The sequence below is a fragment of the Ranitomeya variabilis genome, chromosome 2 (genome assembly GCF_051348905.1).
Source record: "Ranitomeya variabilis isolate aRanVar5 chromosome 2, aRanVar5.hap1, whole genome shotgun sequence".
Taxonomy (NCBI): Eukaryota; Metazoa; Chordata; class Amphibia; order Anura; family Dendrobatidae; genus Ranitomeya; species Ranitomeya variabilis.
The window spans coordinates 1,076,969,855-1,076,985,965 of record NC_135233.1 but is presented as its reverse complement, the minus strand read 5'-3'; the positions used below and the strand labels follow the sequence as shown (position 1 = coordinate 1,076,985,965).

The 16,111-nt window shown below is 44.0% G+C and overlaps 1 protein-coding gene across 1 annotated transcript in view; it reads left to right on the top strand.

The window, feature by feature from the left end:
- The first annotated feature begins 1,326 nt into the window (after positions 1 to 1,326).
- LOC143808696 (cytochrome P450 2B11-like) overlaps positions 1,327 to 16,111 on the top strand; it is a 127,838-nt gene continuing 113,053 nt past the window's right edge. The window contains exon 1 of the mRNA XM_077291618.1: positions 1,327 to 1,435. Coding sequence (XP_077147733.1) covers positions 1,360 to 1,435 — 76 coding nt within the window. The 5' untranslated portion in view covers positions 1,327 to 1,359. The remainder of the gene's footprint in view (positions 1,436 to 16,111) is intronic.

Here is a 16,111-nt window from a genome sequence, read left to right as displayed (position 1 = left end):
AGTGCAGCTCTGGGGTATAATATAGGATGTAACTCAGGATCAGTAATGTAATGTATGTACACAGTGACTGCACCAGCAGAATAGTGAGTGCAACTCTGGAGTATAATACAGGAGGTAACTCAGGATCAGTAATGTAATGTGTGTACACAGTGACTGCACCAGCAGAATAGTGAGTGCAGCTCTGGAGTATAATACAGGATGTAACTCAGGATTAGTAATATATGTACACAGTGACTGCACCAGCAGAATAGTGAGTGCAGCTCTGGAGTATAATACAGGATGTAACTCAGGATCAGTAATGTAATGTATGTACACAGTGACTGCACCAGCAGAATAGTGAGTGCAGCTCTGGGGTATAATACAGGATGTAACTCAGGATCAGTAATGTAATGTATGTACACAGTGACTGCACCAGCAGAATAGTGAGTGCAGCTCTGGAGTATAATACAGGATGTAACTCAGGATCAGTAATGTAATGTATGTACACAGTGACTGCACCAGCAGAATAGTGAGTGCAGCTCTGGGGTATAATACAGGAGGTAACTCAGGATCAGTAATGTAATGTATGTACACAGTGACTGCACCAGCAGAATAGTGAGTGCCGCTCTGGAGTTTAATACAGGATATGATCAGTACTGTAATGTATGTACACAGTGAATGCACCAGCAGAATAATATGTTCAGTTGAGCTGGATACTGGATAAGATGGCGGTAGGTGAATATACTAAAACACACTACACTAAATCAATATACTGTACATAGTTTTAAGTCCCATTCACGTGTCTGGGTTTCTGGTACATGTGTCATCTGTTTTCTTCATGGATACCATATGTACCAATTATAACATATGGGATTACTCACGTATCCCTGTTTTTTCCAAGTACCATGTGTCCCATGAAACCACATGGAGACATGCCAATTTTTTCTGGCAGAACGGATGACAAGGGACAATAAAAGTCTACAGGTCTGTGAAAAACAAGTGCGGCCCATGGATTACATCTTTAGGCCATCCGTGTGCCATCCGTGTTCTGTACAGTATGTGTTTAACATTACAAAGCTTTGAACTTTTCTTTCTTTCTTTATCCATATCAGACCAGAAAAACATGGCTGACACACTGATCCAAAACCCTGGTGACTCTGGCGCAGTTTCTTTTACTTGCGGTTTTATACGGACATGAAGAGGGGGCCTCAGGGGGAGAAAATGTTCATGGGAGGCTTGTAGAATAACTGCCCAGTGGTTGCTCAGACGGCTTCAGCTTTATGTTGATTGTTATGTAATGTTTGCAGATGTACATGGGTCAGATGTCACTGAGTGATGTCAGTACAAGGTGTACACATTCTCTGTGAGGTTGAGTATATAATGTTCTTAAAGCGTGAAGTTCATTATAGAGATACCGAGCAGAGAAGTGAGCCGACCGTATCCACCACACCGTATGGTAAGCACAACTCCTACTAACATCTATAATAAATTACGGTAAATGTTTCCAAAATATGCCAACTATCATAAAAATAAATGTTTAGGTTAGAGTTTTATTACTTTTACACATTTTACCTAAAAGAAAATTCTGAGGTTACTGTATGATACTGTAGCAGATGTATGGAGGGTGCAAAGTTTGAGATCCCTGGCAGGGGAAAGGGACAGTTATGTAAATAGCTTTGTTAGATAAGTTGTACTGTATATATATTTTTAGTTTTGCACAAAGTTCATTCTAGCTTATACACTATGTTTACACCATTTTTTCAGACCGCATAATTTTTTAGGTTTGCTTGATAACATGACTGTTGTTTTGTTCCATTTTGCTTTCTGAGATTTTTTTTCATGTTTTATCCACAATTGCACTAAAGTAGCTTACTGGAGTCCAAAATCTGTCAATTTTTTTTTGTTGTAGTTGAATGTTATTGTTAACCCCTTCACCCCGAAGTGACAGGGCCAATTTTTACAATCCTGACCACTGTCACTTTATGAGGTCATAACTCTGAAACGCTTCAACGGATCCTGGTGATTCTGACATTGTTTTCTCGTGACATATTGTACTTCATGATAGTCATAAAACTTCTTCGATATGACTTGCATTTATTTGTGAAAAAAACAAAAATTTGTCAAAAATTATGAAAATTTAGCAATTTTCAAACTTTTAGTTTTTATGCCCTTAAATTAGAGAGTTATATCTCATAATATAGTTAATAAACAACATGTCCCACATGTCTGCTTTATATCAGCACAATTTTGGAAACATAATTTTTTTTGTTAGGGAGTTATAAGGGTTAAAAGTTGACCAGCGATTTCTCATTTTTGCAACAAAATTTGCAAAACCATTTTTTTTACGGACCACCTCACACTTGAAGTGACTTTGAGGGGTCTATATGACAGAAAATACCCAAAAGTGACACCATTCTAAAAACTGCACCCCTCAAGGTACTCAAAACCACATTCAAAAATTTTATTAACCCTTCAGGTGCTTCACAGGAATTTTGGGAATGTTTAAAAAAATTAAACATTTAACTTTTTTTTTTACAAAATTTTAACTTCAGATCCAATTTGTTTTATGTTATGAAGGGTAACAGGAGAAATTGGATGACAAAAGTTGTTGTACAATTTGTCCTGAGTATGCCGATACCCCACATGTTGGGGTAAACCAATGTTTGGGCACATGGCAGAGCTCGGAAGGGAAGGGGCGCCTTTTGACTTTTCAATGCAAGATTTGCTGGAATTGAGATTGGAACCCATGTCCTGATTGGAGAGCCCCTGACATGCCTAAACAGTGGAAACCCCCACAAGTGACACCATTTTGGTACGTAGACCCCCTAAGGAACTTATCTAGATGTGTGGTGAGCACTTTGAACCTCCAAGTGCTTCACAGAAGTTTACAATGTAGAGCCGTAAAAAAATTTCACATTAATTTTCACAAAAAATGATCTTTTCGCCACAAATTTTTTATTTTCCCAAGGGTAACAGGATAAATTGGACCACAAACGTTGTTGTGCAATTTGTCCTGAGTACGCTGATACTTCATATGTGGGGATAAACCACTGTTTGAGCGCATGGCAGAGCTCGGAAGGGAAGGAGCGCCGTTTGACTTTTCAATGCAAAATTGGCTGGAATTGAGATCGGAACCCATTTCGCGTTTGGAGAGCCCCTGATGTGCCTAAACAGTAGAAACCCCCCACAAGTAACCCCATTTTGGAAAGAAGACCCCCAAGGGAACTTATCTAGATGTGTGGTGAGCACTTTTAACCCCCAATTGTTTCACTAAAGTTTAGAATGTAGCGCCGTGAAAATTAAAAAATCATTTTTTCTTTCCACAAAATGATGTTTTAGCCCGCAATTTTTTTTCCCAAGGGTAACAGGAGAAATTGGACCACGAAAATTATTGTCCAATTTGTCCTGAGTATGCTGATACCCCATACATGGGGGGAAACCACTGTTTGGGCGCACGACAGAGCTCAGAAGGGAAAGAGCGCCGTTTGAAATGCAGACATAGATGGATTGGTCTGCAGGCGTCATGTTGCATTTGCAGAGTCCCTGATGTACCTAAACAGTAGAAACCCCCCACAAGTGACCCCATATTGGAAACTAGACCCCCAAGGAACTTATCTACATGTGTTGTGAGAACTTTGAACCAACAAGTGTTTCACTACAGTTTATAATGCAGAGCCGTGAAAATAAAAAATATTTTTTTTCCACGAAAATGATATTTTAGCCCCCACATTTTTTTTCTCAAGGGTAACAGGAGAAATTGGACCACAAAAATTGTTGTCCAACTTGTCCTGAGTATGCTGATACCCCATATAAGGGGGGAACCACTGTTTGGCGCACGGCAGAGCTCGGAAGGGAAGGAGCACTGTTTTACTTGTTCAAAGCAGAATTGGCTGGAATTGAGATCGGACGCTATGTCGCGTTTGGAGAGCCCCTGATGTGCCTAAACAGTGGAAACCCCCCAATTCTAACTAAAACCCCAACCCTAACCCTAGCCCTAACCCCAGCCCTAACCCTAGCCCTAACCCCAACCCTAACCCTAACCCCAACCCTTACCCTAGCCCTAACCCTAGCCCTAACCCTAACCCTAATGGGAAAATGGAAATAAATACATTTTTTAAAATTTTATTATTTTTCCCTAACTAAGGGGGTGATGAAGGGGGGTTTGATTTACTTTTATAGCTTTTTTTTGGCAGATTTTTATGATTGGCAGCCGTCACACACTAAAAGATGCTTTTTATTGGAAAAAATAGTTTTTGCATCACCACATTTTGAGAGCTATAATTTTTCCATATTTTGGTCCACAGAGTCATGTGAGATCTTGTTTTTTGCGGGAAAAGTTGACGTTTTTATTGGTACCATTTTCGGGCACATGACATTTTTTGATCGCTTTTTATTCCAATTTTTGGGAGGCGGAATGAACAAAAACCAGCAATTCCTGAAATTCTTTTAGGGTGGAGCGTTTATAGCGTTCCACGTGTGGTAGAATTGATAAAGCAGCCTTATTCTTCAGGTCAGTACGGTTACAGTGATACCTCATTTATATAATTTTTTAATGTTTTGGCGCTTTTACACAATAAAAACTATTTTATATAAAAAAATTATTGTTTTTGCATCGCTTTATTCTGAGAGCTATAACTTTTTTTATTTTTCTGCTGATTATGCTGTATGGTGGCTTTTTTTTTTTGCGGGACAAGATGTCATTTTCAGCAGTACCATGGTCATTTATATGCGTCTTTTTGATCGCATGTATGATAATAAAGCGTTGTTTTTTGCCTTGTTTTTTTTTTTGCGGTTTTCACTGAAGGGGTTAACTAGTGGTATAGTTTTATAGAGCGGGTCGTTACGGACGCGACAATACCAAATATGTGTACTTTTATGGTTTTTTTAATTTACATAAATAAATGGATTTACTGGGAAATGTTTATTTTTCCTTTATTTGGGGATTTTTTTTTTTTTAATACATTCTATTTTTTTTTTAACTTTCTACTATTTTCTCAGGGTGCGACATCACTATATTACATCAGATCGTTGATCTGACAGTGTGCATAGCACTCTTGTCAGATCAACGATCTGACAGGCAAGCTTAGGAGGCTTTCCGGCGCCTGCTCTCATCAGCTCTTGCAGGCGCCGGCAAGCCAGGTCATTTTATGACCCGGAAGGAGTCCCTCGACCATCTTAGATCCGGGAACTCCTTCCGGATCACCGGAGCAACGCGATCTCATTGAGTTGCTCCGGTGGGAGAGTGCAGGGAGCCCCCGGGAGCTGACAGCAGCATCAGAGGGGTTAAATGCCCGCGATCGGCGCTAGCGCCGATCGTGGGCATTGCTGCGGGGTGTCAGCTGTCATATACAGCTGACACCTGCACCCGATCACCGCGGCGCTCAGCGTGAGACCGCGGTGATCGGCGCGCCGTACTAGTACTGCTGCTGGCACAAATGCAGTGCCGGCAGCGCAGTACTAGTACGGCGCGTGGCGCGAAGGGGTTAACATTGTTCTACGTATTTTCAAAAGTTGTCTGGTTCAATAGTTAAATCAGCTAATTCTTAATGATCTTCACATCCTGAATTCAAATGTGAAAATGAAAAATTTTAGTTGGCTCTTGTTTCTATGATATCAAAAAGTTTTCAGATTACTGCTGCATATAATTAATGCATAATAGTTTCAGTACTTTGAAACATTATTATTTTTGCAAATATAAAGATGTAGAATATTTTGTTATTCCAATTTTCTCAAATTTATTTAGAAGAAACTTAGCAACATTTTAAATTACTCACACATGTCTAAACACTATTGCAAATTATAAGCAGTTACAGAAATTTCACCACCAAATTAGGTCCTTCCTCATTCAGTGACCATACTTTTTTGCTTGTCTCTTGTACTGCATTGGATCATCTTTGACAATTGGCCAATAGTTGTCATGTCGGACGCTATTCACACTAGGGCGTCTGACAGACAGCGGTAATTCCACATTCGTCCACTATACGCTCAGTGGCGCCGGCTAGATTTTTGTCCAGGTTGTCCGGGGTTAATCTAGCTGGTACTCGGGTTGGAGGCTGGGTCACGCCCACGGCCTTTAAATTAGGGTTGAGTGACCTTTAGTTTTTTAGGGTCGAGTCGGGTTTTGTGAAACCCGACTGTCTTAAAAGTCGAGTCGAGTGAAATCGGCCGACCACCGTTCAAATTCGGAGATCGGCCGAAACACGAAACCCAATGAAGAAATTATTATTTTTTTTATTTTTTTTTTATTTTTTCTCTCTCTCTCTCTCTCTCTCTCTCTCTCCCCTGAACGCCAGAATGCTGATTTTGCACATCGCTCCCAGAACGCTCATTTTACACTTTGCACATCGCTGTAATGCACGCGCAAAAAATGCCGTTAGTTGTGTACGCCCCCTAACACCTATGTCATCACTCTACCGCTCCTTCATTGGCTGCAAAAATGGCGCTAAACGCATCATACGAAACGCGACTTTCGCGCCAAGTTCGCGTACCGCGTGGCCGACCCCACACAGGGATCGGGTCGGGTTTCATGAGACGCCGACTTTGCCAAAAGTCGGCGACTTATGAAAATGAAAGATCCGTTTCACTCAACCCTACTTTAAATAGTTCTGCTGGACTTTGGAAGTCACCGATTATAGCTTGTGACTCGCGCCTAGTGATCCCGGTCTGGAGTGGTGGTCTTGGAGAAAAAATATCATATCTGGTGGTGTATTATCTTTTGTCATATTTCTCCTTCCTATAATTTTATTTGTTTTGCCCTGTGCACATTATTGTGTTTTCCTGAGTGTCTGCTGCGTGGTGTGTTTTTCATTTTCCCTGTCTGTGCTTTCTGTGAGGGTTGGTGTGTGGTCTATTCACTGGGTGGCGGGTAGTGTTTTCAGCATAGGGTTGAAACAGGAGTCAGGGCCAGGCCTGGTGGCCCAGACAAGCACACCATTAGTGTAAACTCTGGGAGAGGGACAGACAGGTTATTCCCTAGTTTGAGGGATATCGCAGGGGCCCGGGTAACCAGCCTTAGCCTACCCAGGTCCCCCTGTGACATTATAATCGGCCTAAAAAATTTTGTATTCCATGGATCCCATGACTTCCATAACCCGCCAGTTGGAGGCGCTGTCCTTACAGGTCACCGAGCTGAAGGGGGCGGTTCAGCAACAGGGTCTGGTAGTATTTAATGTGCAAGCTGAAACTGCAGGTAGAGTTGCAGAGCCAAAGATTCCTTTACCTGAGAAGTTTGCTGGGGATCGCAGTAAATTTGTTGTTTTTCGTGAAGCTTGCAAATTATATTTTCATATGCGCCCTATTTCCTCAGGTAATGAGGCTCAGCGTGTGGGCCTGGTATTGTCATTACTGAACGGGGACCCCCAAGCATGGGCATTTTCTTTACCATCTGATTCAGCTGCATTTAACTCAGTGGAGAGTTGTTTTTCTGCTCTTGGGCTCATTTATGATGATCCTGACAGAATGGCTCTAGCAGAATCTAAAATACGCACTCTCTGCCAAGTGGAGCGAATGGCAGAGGATTACTGTTCTGAATTTTGCTGCTGGGCGGTGGACACACAATGGAATGACCCCGCACTGAAACTGTTCATGGGGTTTCGAGAAGGGTTAAACAAGCCCTCCTGATGTATGAGACTCCTGCTTCTCCAGAGTCTGCTATGAATTTTGTTGTCCGCATTGATCACCGTTTGCGTCAGGGGGCACAAGAGACGCCGCCTATGGGGAAGGGCGTAGGTGCACGTGAGGTTGCTGCAGGTGAGCCCAAGGAGCCTATGCAAATCGCAGGGGTGTCACATCATCGAGCCCCCTCGCTCAGGAAGCAGGGAGCCTGTTTTTGCTGTGGTAAAAATGGGTATTATGTAAATGCTTGTCCTCTGTTTTCTAAGAAAAGCGCAATGGCAGAAAACTACTAAGCTCAGAGGGTGTGGAAGAGGCCATTCTGAGCTTATGCATATCTTCCATAGTGGTCTCTCAATGTATGCTCCCTGCCAGAGTTATGGTCGCTGGCAGAGATCTGCCAATCACTGTTTTTGTGGATAGTGGTTCTGCCACTAATCTCATTGATGAGGAGTTTGCACGCACAGCCGGGTTCACGATCAAAAAACTGCCTCATCCTATCCGGGTGGTCACCAACAATGCCGCTCATCTCCCACAGGGAGAGATTACTGAGTTTGTGGCTAAGGTGAAACTCCATATTGGGGTCCTACATTTCGAGCAGGTTACATGTAGAGTACTCAGTAATCTTCCTGCACAAATGGTTCTGGGTTTTCCATGGTTATCTATGCACAACCCGGTGATTGACTGGAAAACCCAGGACTAGGGTTGAGCGACTTTTATTTTTATAGGATCGGGTCGGGTTTCACGAAACCCGACTTTCTCAAAAGTTGGGTCGAGTGAAATCGGCCGATCCTATAAAAAAGTCGGGGTCGGCCGAAACCTGAAACCCAATGCAGTGCAATGGGATACTATGGTTCCCAGGGTCTGAAGGAGAGGAAACTTTCCTTCAGGCCCTGGGATCCATATTTAAGTGTAAAATAAAGAATTAAAATAAAAAATATTGATATACTCACCCTCTGACGCGCCCTGGTAGTAATCGGCATCTTCCGTTCCTAAGAATGGCGCTTGAAAGACCTTTCGATGACGTCACGGCTTGTGATTGGTCGCTGAGCGGTTGCGTGGGCGGCCGCGACCAATCACAAGCCGTGACGTCATCTAAGGCCCTTCACGCGCTCATTCTTAGGAAGGAAGGCTGCCGGAAAGAAGCCGAGGGTGAGTATATTCCTATTAGGTATATACTCACCCTCGGACGCGCCCTGCTTCTTTCCGGCAGCCTTCCTTCTTAAGAATGAGCGCGTGAAGGGCCTTAGATGACGTCATGGCTTGTGATTGGTCGCGGCCGCCCATGTGACCGCTCACACGACCAATCACAAGCCGTGACGTAATTCTCATGTCCTAAATTCCTAGAATGAGGAATTTAGGACCTGAGAATTACGTCACGGCTTGTGATTGGTCGCGTGGCAGTCACATGAGCGGCACACGACCAATCAGAAGCCGTGACGTCATGGAAGGCCCTAAACGCGCTCATTTTAAGCAAAGAAGGCTGCTGGTTACCAGCGGCGATGTCCAGGGGCCTCCGGAGAGGTGAGTATATCAATATTTTTTATTTAAATTCTTTATTTTACACTTAAATGTGGATTCCGATACCGATTTCCGATATCGCAAACATATCGGAACTCAGTATCGGAATTCCGATACCAGATTCAGAAGATCGCCGACCTCATGGCTGACCCCACACAGGGGTCGGGTCGGGTTTCATGAAACCCGACTTTGCCAAAAGTCGGCGACTTCTGAAAATGGCCGACCCATTTCGCTCAACCCTACCCAGGACATAATCCAGTGGAGCGGATTCTGCCAGGAAAATTGCCTGGCCACATGTGTGTCCGCTGTGACTCCTAGCATTCCTGAGTCACTGCTGGACTTCACGGATGTGTTCTCAGAGAAGGGTTGCTCAGAATTGCCACCTCATCGACCCTATGACTGTACTATTAGGTTAAAACCATAGGCCAAATTGCCGAAAGCAAGGATGTTTAACATTTCTGGTCCTGAGAGGCAAGCTTTAAAAGACTACATTGCTGAGAGTCTGAGCAAAGGGCACATCAGGCCTTCATCCTCGCCTGTGGCAGCGGGGTTCTTCTTCATTAAGAAGAAAGATGGAAGATCACGCCCGTGTCAGGATTTCAGGGAGTTAAACCAGATTACGGTTCATGATTAGTGTTGAGCATTTGGATACTGCAAATATCGGGTATCGGCCGATATTTGCTGTATCGGAATTCCGATACCGAGTTCTGATATTTTTGCGATATCGGAAATCGGAATCGGAAGTGTGCGGTGCGTATGGTTCCTAGGGTCTGGAGGAGAGGAGACTCTCCTTCAGGCCCTGGGATCCATATTCATATAAAAAATAAATAATAAAAATAAAAAATATTGATATACTCACCCCTCCGGCGGACTCTGGCTCTTAGCGGTGCCTCCGTTCCTAAGAATGCAGGCAGTAAAGGACCTTCAATAACGTCGCGGCTTGTGATTGGTCGCATGAGCAGTCACATGAGCGGTCACGCGACCAATCTCAAGCCGCGACGTCATCTAAGGTCCTTCACTCCCTGCATTCTTAGGAACGGAGGCAGATGCTTGGACCGGTGAGAGCCTCTCCCTCAGACCCTGGGAACCATTCCGATATTTTGTGTCCCATTGATATGCATTGGTATCGGGTATCGGTTTCGGCGAGATCCGATATTTTGCCGGTATCGGCTGATCCAATCCGATACCGATACCTTTGCATATCGGAAGGTATCGCTCAACACTATTCGTGATCCATACCCTATGCCACTTATACCTGATTTGTTCAACCAGGTGGCTGGTGCTAAGTGGTTCTCCAAGCTTGACCTCAGGGGGGCGTACAACCTCATAAGAGTCCGTCAAGGGGATGAGTGGAAGATGGCTTTTAATACTCCTGAGGGTCATTTTGAAAATTTGGTGATGCCATTTGGTTTGACAAAAGCGCCTGCTGTATTTCAACATTTCATAAATGATGTATTCTCTCATGTCCTGGGGAAATTCGTTATTGTGTACCTAGAAGACATTCTCATTTATTCATGCGACCGTGATACTCATTTAGAGCATGTTAGGCAGGTGTTACAGCTACTCAGAGAGAATAAGCTCTATGCTAAACTTGAGAAATGGTTCAGGAGTTGCCTTTCTTGGGTTATATTGTGTCCGCTTCAAGGTTTAAAATGGACGCCACTAAGGTGCAAGTGGTGCTGCGTTGGGAACGGCCTGATAACCTTAAAGTGCTCCAGCGGTTCCTTGGATTTTCTAACTATTATAGAAAGTTTATCAAGAATTTCTCTATCATTGCTAATCCGCTCACTGACATGACAAAAAAAGGTACCAAATATCCACCTGGTCTGAGGCTGCTGTGTGCGCATTCGAGTTCCTGAAGAACAGTTTAGCTTTGGCCCCCATTCTGGTGCAACCAGACATTTCGAAACCATTTACCATGGAAGTCAATGCGTCTGAGGTTGGAGTGGGGGCGGTGCTGTAACAAGGCTCATCCTCGGGCGAGTTGCGTCCATGCGCATACTTTTCCAAGAAGCTGTCGCCCGTCGAACGTAACTAGGATATCGGCAACAGGGAGTTGTTGGCTATCAAGTTGGCTTTTGAGGAATGGCGACACTTTTTGGAGGGGTCTGTCCTCCATGTTACAGTTGTCACCGACCATAAAAATCTGCTTTATTTAGAGGCAGCCAAGCGTCTGTCCCCCAGGCAGGCTCGCTGGGCATTGTTTTTCACGCGTTTCAACTTTTTTGTTACTTACCGACCGGGGTCTAAGAACACTAAGGCAGATGCTTTATCCAGGTGTTTTCCAGGGGGAGAACCTCGGGAAGATCCGGTACCCATCCTCCAAAAGGGTGTAGTGGTCTCGGCTCTCACGACCGAGGTTGAGGCTGAGATTGCCGAGGCTGAGGAGGAGGTACCACCAGAGCTTCCCATTAACAAATTGTTTGTTCCGCTCCATCTTCGCCTAAAGGTGCTGGGTGAGCATCATGATGCTGTCCTGGCTGGCCACCCAGGGGTTAGGGGTACCTTGGAGTTGGTGTCAAATCGGTTTTGGTGGCCGAAAATCCGACAGGACGTGGTCTCGTACATGTCAGCATGTACACGTGCGCTAGGGCTAAGACGCCCCGCTCCCATCCTGCTGGCACACTTTATCCTCTCGGGGTACCCAGTGGGCCATTGATGGAGATTTCCATGGATTTTATTACATACTTGCCCTCCTCAGCTGGGAACACGGTCATCTTGGGGGTTGTTGATCGGTTCTCAAAGATGTCGCACTTTGTGTTCTTGCCTTTGTTGCCTAATGCGAAGACTCTGGCTCAGGTACTTGTGCAGAAGGTGGTCAGACTTCACGGGGTCCCATCTGACATCGTGTCTGATAGGGGTACTCAGTTTGTGGCAAAATTTTGGAAAGCATTTTGCTCACAGCTGGAGATAAAGTTATCGCATCGTGTTTCATCCTCAGTCAAATGGTCAGACCGAGCGTATGAACCAGAATTTGAAGTAGTATTTACGCTGCTTTGTTTCTGACAATCAGGAGGAGTGGTCGTTGTTCCTTCCTTTGGCGGAGTTTGCCATAAATAATCACCACCAGGAATTGTCTGGGGAGTCCCCGCTCTTTTGTGTTTACGGGCACCATCCTCAATTTTGTACTCTGCATCAGGGGGACTCTGCTGGTGTCCCAGAGGAGAACCAGCTAGGAGCACAACTGTCATCTGTCTGGAGGAGAGTGAAACAGCGCTTGCTGAGCGTAGGTGCTAGGTACAAACGTGTGGCTGACAGTAGACGTGTGCCAGGTCTGGACCTGAGTGTGGGTGACTGGGTGTGGTTGTCCACAAAAAACATAAAACTCAAAATACCATCCCTGAAATTAGGTCCAAGATTTATTGGTCCATTTAGGGTCGCCGCCATCATTAACCCGGTAGCCTACCGATTGGAGCTTCCTACGGTATATAAGATACACAACGTGTTCCACAGATCTTTATTAAAAAAGGTGGTGGGTTCCATGGACGTGGCGCCGATGCCACCTCCAGTCTTGGTAGATGGCAATTTGGAATTTGAAGTCTCCAAGGTGGTTGACTCTCGAGTAGTGCGCCGCACTTTACAGTACCTGGAACACTGGAGTGGGTATGGGCCGGAGGAGAGGTCTTGGGTACCAGCCTCGGACATACATGCGGACCGGCTGGTCAGTATGTTTCACCACCGTCATCCGGACAAGCTGGGTCCTTTAAGTAGTGAGGGCCCTGGGGTTCTTCGTAGAGTGCGGGGTACTTTCATGTCGTATGCTATTCACACTAGGGCATCTGACAGACAGCGGTAATTCCACATTCATGCACTATACGCTCAGTGGCGCTGGCTAGATTTTTGTCCAGGTTGTCCAGGGGTTAATCTAGCTGGTACTCGGGTTGGAAGCTGGGTCACGCCCACGGCCTTTAAATAGTTCTGCTGGACTTTGGAAGTCGCCGATTATAGCTTGTGCCTCGTGCCTAGTGATCCCGGTCTGGAGTGGTGGTCTTGGAGAAGAAATATCATATCTGGTGGTGTATTATCCTTTGTCATATTTCTCCTTCCTATATTTGTAATTGCTTTGCCCTGTGCACATTATTGTGTTTTCCTGAATGTCTGCGGCGTGGAGCGTTTTTAGTTTTCCCTGTCTGTGCTTTCTGTGAGGGTTGGTGTGTGGTCTATTCACTGGGTGGTGGGTGGTGGTTTCAGCATAGGGCTGAAACAGGAGTCAGGGCCAGGCTTGGTGGTCCAGACAAGCACACCATTAGTGTAAACTCTGGGAGAGGGACAGACAGGGTATTCCCTAGTCTGAGGGATATCACAGAGGCCCGGGTAACCAGCCTTAGCCTACCCAGTACCCCCGTGACAATAGTATTCTGCAAGCATTCTGCAAGCATTGATGGATTCCATTCCATTTTCTTTCCATTTTCCATAAATCTGCAGTTATCTGCTTCGAGTTTCCCCAAAAATTAGTTACCACTAATCCAAATGCTACCCATGCAGCCTTTTCCTTGCCCTGGAATAAACCAAAAACTTATCATCTTGATGAAGCTTATGAATCTGAGGTCCAATCAAGATTCTTTTTTTTTCTTTTTGCTTCGCTCATCTTTGGAAATTTATCAATGAGATACTTGAATGCTTTTACATTTTTATCCATTGCCTTTAAAAAGTTCTTCAAAATCTTATGTGGGTCAACAAGTGCTGGATGCTGGACATTTTTGGCTGAAGTGAATGTCGGAGATGAGTCTCGTATTGCAGTGTTATTTTTTTACATGACTATCCCACTCACACAGAAAGCAGAATTACTTTGTGTATTCTGCCTAGAAACCAATTAAGAGGGCAATCACCTTTAAGTCACCACTGGGGAGCCACAAAAGTTGCACGTAGTTCAGGTTCAACAGCTGTTCCACGTTGTCATAGGTTTCTTTCGAGTGAACTACATATCCAACTTGATTATGCAGCAAAAAGGGCTTTTAGGCTTGCTTTGGATGAATTGATGAAGGTCCTCAATTCCTCAGGATTGTGGCTTTTCTTTAGTGCTTACAATCAACTGTTTATGTTGTTGCATGCCTCAAGATCGCCCTCTGTAATGAAGTATTGGACAAGTTCTTTATCACTGTTGCGGGACACAGAAATCTAAATACTGCCCCCTAGGAGATTCCACTGCTGTAACCTGGAACCTAAGAGGTCAGCCTTACTCTTTTACTGCCTCTCCACTACTAATTGTGAGTTTGAACTCACCTGACAATACAAAGGTCACATCAACCCAACAAAAATTACTACACTTGCCCCTGCCACAGGGAAAGTGGTAAGAGCCGGGCAGAGCACCAGAATTTGCTCATCTAATAGTTTTTCTTGTGAAATTCTCAATAAGTTTGATGTGTCACATGACCCTCTTCCCACTGAAAAATAGAAAGTTGGATCTAAAATGTCCGACTTCAAAATGACCGCCATAGTCACCACCCATCTCGAAAAGTTTCCCACTCCCATATACTAATGGGAGACAAGTAGGAAGTTGATATTACCTACCATTCCCATTGTATTTAGGTGTATCCATATACTGTAAATGGCTCACCCTGTAGATTAGTTTTGGCTTACTAACTTGCATTACCCCACAAAACAATGATGTTGTGAGTCCTTGTAAGTACCAGAGGCACCAAAGATGCTAGAAGACCGAGTTGAACTGTCTAACCAGATTGGAACTGATTATATGTATATTATTTTGTAACAAAGTTTTATTATGTTCTAGGGTCTCAAAAATTTCCCATTCAAAAGCAAATTTGTCGATTTTGAATTTTGAAAGAAAAAATGGGAAAAATCTGCTCATCTGCATGGCAAAAATGAACATGTAGGAAAAACAGTCCAAAGAAAGACAGCAGAAATGATTCACACAATGGCAGTAAAAACTAAAGGGCAGGAGTAAAACACATATCATGTCTCGAGGCAATTTCAAATTTTCTTATCACTAAGTGGCACAAGATAATCAGCTTTAAAAAATTACAAATAATAGATTGCAGTATGCTGTTTATGGTATATGTGTCTATATGAGGCCTTCCAGTGATGGTTATGTAAGTTGCAGCCTGTCGAGTGGTTTGCCAGTATGTGGTGATATCGTATTGAAATTGTTTTGTGAGAACGTGGAGCCCAAAACAAGCACAAGGTGAGAGAGAACATATAGGATATGCGTATGGAACGTTTCTTAACTACATTTAAAGGGACATGACCTCATCGCTCAGTCATGGTTAAAATCTGAAACCCATTACTAAAATATGGATGATTGCCTGGACAACAATCCTCAGGAAGGATCATCAATGTCAGATCAGAGGGGTCCAATATCCAACCTGCTGCCCACCCGTTGTTTTCCCTTCTAATGGCAGCCAGAGGTAAACAACGTCCAAAGCCTGACAGCACAGCTACATTCAATGTGCAATGGTTGTTTCCAGGTACTGCAGCTTCACTCCCATTTACTTCAATAGGAGCTGATCTGCCGAATAGAAACCGCTCAATGTATGGAGCTGGGATGTTCTGGGTTTATGCACTGTTTACTTATGGCCACCATCAAAAACTGAAAACAGATGATTGATGGATGTAGCAGGTGTCAATATTAATAGGGTTAGGTCATCAATATCCAAAGTCTGGAAACCTTTTAAACAAAGAACCTTTTTTTTTGCAAGGGCAGCCATGAAGCTTTGTAAAGTTTATCTGCTTGTACACTTTTGATAACAGTTTGGAGAGCTAATGGACAAATGAAACATTTTTTTCCAACTCCACCATTAACATGCCACTGCTAGATCCCTCAATACTTCTTTGTCATTACCTTTACAGACAGGGGAAAGTTAGAATATCCCATTACATCATAGATTTGTGTCAGGTTCAGTAAGTAAGGTGGATCTTCGAAGCCTAAGGTCTGGTTGGTACATGGGCATTAGTGCAGCAGGCAGATGAAGCCTGTGGGAAACACTTAGTAGAAGCACTGGAAGCTGCAAGCAGACAGGAGACATCCTGGAGACTGTAGACA